Below are 4,899 nucleotides of genomic sequence, written 5' to 3'. Positions count from 1 at the left end.
TATAGTGGTATGATACACCAGATATTTTAATATAGTGGTATGTTACACCAGGTATTTATAATATAGTGGTTTGATACACCATATATAGTGGTATGATACATCAGATATTTATAATAAAATGGTATAATATCTAATATGTTACGTTGAAACAGAAGAAAAACAAACGACTTGAATTTACTAAATAAAAAAATTACATTTATTAAAACAGTTTGTGTTGTTAAATCTTTGAGACAAGTCCTCAGTGGTACAGAGCGTGTCCGTATCCCAGTCCTCGTCCTCCGAATCCACGTGCTCCAAATCCAAGTCCACGTCCGGCGAATCCAAGTCCACGGATGCCTAGTCCAAGTCCCTGTGCTCCGAATCCGAGTCCGTGTCCAGCGAGACCAATTCCAGCTCCGAGCCCGTGTCCGTGTCCGTAACCGTGTCCGTATCCTATGGGAATATAATTGAATATTATATTTAGATTGTGTTAAAAGTCATGAAAACAGTCAAATTAAATGTGTCGGCGAATGGAAACATTATCAGGAAAAATATTATGATAATTATTTGCAGTTTATTAATTTTCAAAATTCTCATTATAATAATTTATGCCACTGTATGTTTCACAGGAATAATGTCCAAGTTGCATAACGGCGGCTTCCCGCCAAAATCATTTACCGTTAGGCTATTATTTTTTCTCTTGAAATGTAAACATTATTCCTTTAACAATATGACATTAAAAATTACAATTTAATATGACAAAAATTACATATTGAATATATTTTCTGCAAAAATTATTAATGAATGTATATTAAATTTACTTTTGCTTGTTCTAATGTTTGTATTTGGTCAAACTGCATTTTATTTCATAATAAAAAAAATTCAGTATGTACGAAATTATTGGGATACCAAATCGAATTTCGTACTTACAAACCTTAGAACGACCAGAAACACATTTAAAAAAAAACCCAGACACTGATATTTGTCAAGAAGAAACTATATTTTTGTTTGTAATTTTTTTCTTTGAAATATTTATTAGGCGGAAATGTCTTCAAATGACAGCAAACTCAGGACACTGTCTTTAGTTTACAATGTTGGAGAATAAGGACCTTAGTTAGCTATGCCGCTATAATCTGGTAGGATGTTACAATAAAGAGTTTTGAAGCTGCACTTTTAAAGTTGTATAATGGTGTCTTCCCGGCAAACCTATTTAACTTTTCTCTTGACACGTAAAGATTATACAGTCAACTATATATCACCACAATTACAACCACATAATGGATTTAGGTGACAAGTTTTCTGTCTTTGTGCCAGATATCAGATATCAGACTACCATGGGCTGTGCAGAAGCATGACCTAGATTAGCAACTCCAGCTGAAGAGGTCACTAATGGGAAGAAGACTTGGATGATCTATTCTAAATGTTCAATAATCAACACACACCCCACACGTGTCTCCTCGATGCATCCTCCCCCACTACTATGTCTCCCATTTAATAGGTTATCATACATCAGTATATAGTTATTTAGAAACTTATTTAACTTTTACTCTTGAGATGTAAAGATTATACCGTCAACTATATGCACACAATTACAACCAAATAATTTAAATCGGTAACAGGTTTTTGTCTTTGTGCCAGATATCAGACTGTCATGGGTTGTGCAGAAGCGTGACCTAGATGATCAACTCCAGCTGAAGAGATCACTAATGGCGGGTCACGGGAAGAAGACTTGGATGATCTATTCTAAATATTCAATAATCAACACACACCACACGTGTCTCCTCGATACATCCTCCCCCACAACTGTGTCACCCATTTAATAGCTTATCATAAATCAGAAAATAGTTCCACTCAACTCACCGTAACCATAGCCTGGGTATCCGTAACCATATCCGGCATGTCCGTAAACGGGGCCACCATAGCCAGCGAGTCTGTGCAGACCAGCGGCTCCATGGAGACCGCCGATTCCGTGGAGACCAGCGACTCCATGGTAACCAGCACCATGTCCGTAGTTGTAGGTGGGGTACCAGGCGAGAGCAGTGCAGCACACAAGTGCGAACAGAACGGTGGACAGGGCGGTCTGCAAAGAAAATATTAAGTTCTGTTTATAGATATTCTGACGTACATCATCATAGAAAATGCTATCAATTAATTTCTCATTATACCAACAGGATCCAATATTTTTAAAAATAACAAAATGAAATAAGGCCTTATTATATGCGTGTACACATATACACATGCATAGATGGAGGGAGAGATAGACAGATAGGTAGATAGATAGATAGATAGATAGATGTAGCATCGATCGATCGATAGATAGATAGATAAATGCATAAATAGATAGATAGATAGATAGATAGATAGATAGATAGATAGATAGACAGATGCATACATACATACCTACATACATACATACATACATACATACATAGATTGTAGACCCCATGCATATGTTTGAGTTAAAGAACCTCCTTTTTATGGAAGTTTCGATAGCTCAGAGCGTATCGTGGTTAGTCTTGCAATTTGCGGGCGATTCGGTGCCACAGGTTCGAGTCTCAGCAACGGCATGGGACAATTTGTGAGGCCAGAAAGGATTCAATTATCCCCTGCGCCAGTGCGTTAATATCTATGTATGTAACAGTCAACCTCGACATACATACAATATATAGATATTCATACATCAATACATACTAGCCAGTGCCAGGTCTGCCCACTGTTTTATGCACGTAAGCGGGATCGACCGCGTAGATTGTAGACCCCATACATATCGTTGAGTTAAAGAACTTCCTTTTTATGGAAGCTTCGATAGCTCAGAGCGTATCGTGGTTAGTCTTGCAATTTGCGGGCGATTCGGTGCCACAGGTTCGAGTCCCAGCAAAGGCATGGGACAATTTGTGAGGCCAGAAAGGATTTAATTATCCCCTGCGCCAGTGCATTAATATCTATGTATGTAACAGTCAACCTCGACATACATACAATATATAGATATTCATACATCAATACATACTAGCCAGTGCCAGGTCTACCCACTGTTTCATGCACGTAAGCGGGATCGACCGCGTAGATTGTAGACCCCATGCATATGGTTGAGTTAAAGAACTTCCTTTTTATGGAAGCTTCGATAGCTCAGAGCGTATCGTGGTTAGTCTTGCAATTTGCGGGCGATTCGGTGCCACAGGTTCGAGTCCCAGCAACGGCATGGGACAATTTGTGAGGCCAGAAAGGATTTAATTATCCCCTGCGCCAGTGCGTTAATATCTATGTATGTAACAGTCAACCTCGACATACATACAATATATTGATATTCATACATCAATACATACATACATACATACATACAAGAATACTGTGACGGAACATGCTCTTATCTTTTCGCCTGTGGCGATGTTAATTGTTTTAGAGGGCCGTGTGCGGCTGGGTTACGTAATCCCCCCGCGCGACGGTGGTCGAGCTGTTCCCAATACACACCCAGACTAGGTGTGGAGGCCATGTGGCCAGTGGTTACGTAATACCTCCGCGAGTTCTGTTTTACGACCTTGTATTCCTAGCGGAATGGCGACAGTAAGTCTGGTCATCTAAGAAAATATGCCGTCTTGGTCGCTGTGGAAATATCCCATGATAGGGGAATACCGCGATGTGCCCCCAGGCGATATTCGGCTTTGTAATAAATAGCTAGGATTTTAGATTTATCGGGGAGAATAATTGGAAGGCTCCCGGGGAACGTTAGTCCGACTGGACTTGGTAAATATATATTTCTGCTCTGTTGTATAACCTTGATGTGATTGATGTGACTTGAAATATTTTAATACTGTATTATACCAATATTATTTAGACAGTGTTTCCGGTAATCTGACGAAGTAAATTGTAGGTTTCACTGTTCTAAAATTATTAAAGCTTAGCCGGTCATCCTAGAGGACCTAGGTAAACTGTAGGTTATTGTCTTTATTGTGATAGGTACCAGTATTAATTCTGTATTACAAGGTTACTGAATGAGTAGTTAAGGGTTAATTAAAAATTAACCAGTTAGGAATAGAGTTGTAATTCCTTTATTAATTAAGTTCCCCTGGCAGCGTTTTTCAATTATCACACGTGTGCGTGTTGTATCACGGTGAAGTGATTAGAATATTGTGTAAACTAGACACCTAGTGATTAACTAATTAAGTGATTAGTTCCGGGTTGTTATTATTATTGTTGTTGTAAGTAATTAACTGCGGCAAATATATTTGTCAGCGTAAGGTTAATACAGATTCCAAAGTGTATTGTGTTTTGTTGTGTTTTCTAGTGAACTAAACGTGCTATTTTACATATACTTTATATAAGATCATATCTCTGAGCATACCTAGAGCCGAGCCACTCGGGTATTGGACTGCCCGATACAGAGAGATCTAATAGATATACAGTTAGGAGAAATATTTGGATAATCGTGTTTTATTCAGTTACGGGTATTGTAGGATCCCCGTGACAAATACAAATTTTTATTTTTTTATTTTTTTTATAGATATACATAGGTATACCATCATTAAAAATGGGATTTGCCAGAACTAGTTGGATTAGAATTGCCTTTTCTGCTGGTAAGAATTCCTCATTCCACACTACATTAACAAGTAGAAATAACGTAAATATATACACTGCACTGAAAAACTGACCCGACAGGATGCTATTGATTTGTACTACCTGCAACACAGGTAACTATAAAACAAAAAACTCACGTTCATATTGACTGTTGTACTAGGACCACGGGATTCTGAAAACTGTCAGCTGAAAACTGTGATGACCAGTGAAGATAGACACGCTATTTATACTATTTACAGACTCACCGTCACGCCGAAGAAAATAATTTTAACTGTTTAGCAGGTGAACATTTAAAACACGGTGCTGTAATTTCATAGGTGAATTCTGCTCGTAATATATTTATTGGGT

At 38.1% G+C, this 4,899-nt stretch overlaps 1 protein-coding gene across 1 annotated transcript; it reads right to left on the bottom strand.

Annotated features, from left to right (window-relative positions):
- Positions 1 to 238: 238 nt before the first annotated feature.
- On the bottom strand, positions 239 to 4,694 carry LOC121389262 (keratin-associated protein 19-2-like). Its single transcript, XM_041520861.1, has 3 exons — positions 4,689 to 4,694; positions 1,840 to 2,059; positions 239 to 432 (listed from the first exon to the last, which is right to left on the bottom strand). Exons 1-3 carry the CDS (start codon positions 4,692 to 4,694, stop codon positions 239 to 241), a joined length of 420 nt encoding a protein of 139 aa, XP_041376795.1.
- Between the last annotated feature and the right edge of the window lie 205 nt (positions 4,695 to 4,899).

Source organism: Gigantopelta aegis, chromosome 14 (assembly GCF_016097555.1).
Source record: "Gigantopelta aegis isolate Gae_Host chromosome 14, Gae_host_genome, whole genome shotgun sequence".
NCBI classification, from domain to species: Eukaryota; Metazoa; Mollusca; class Gastropoda; order Neomphalida; family Peltospiridae; genus Gigantopelta; species Gigantopelta aegis.
Note: the sequence above shows the minus strand (reverse complement) of the source record. Positions and strands in the feature narration are given on the sequence as shown.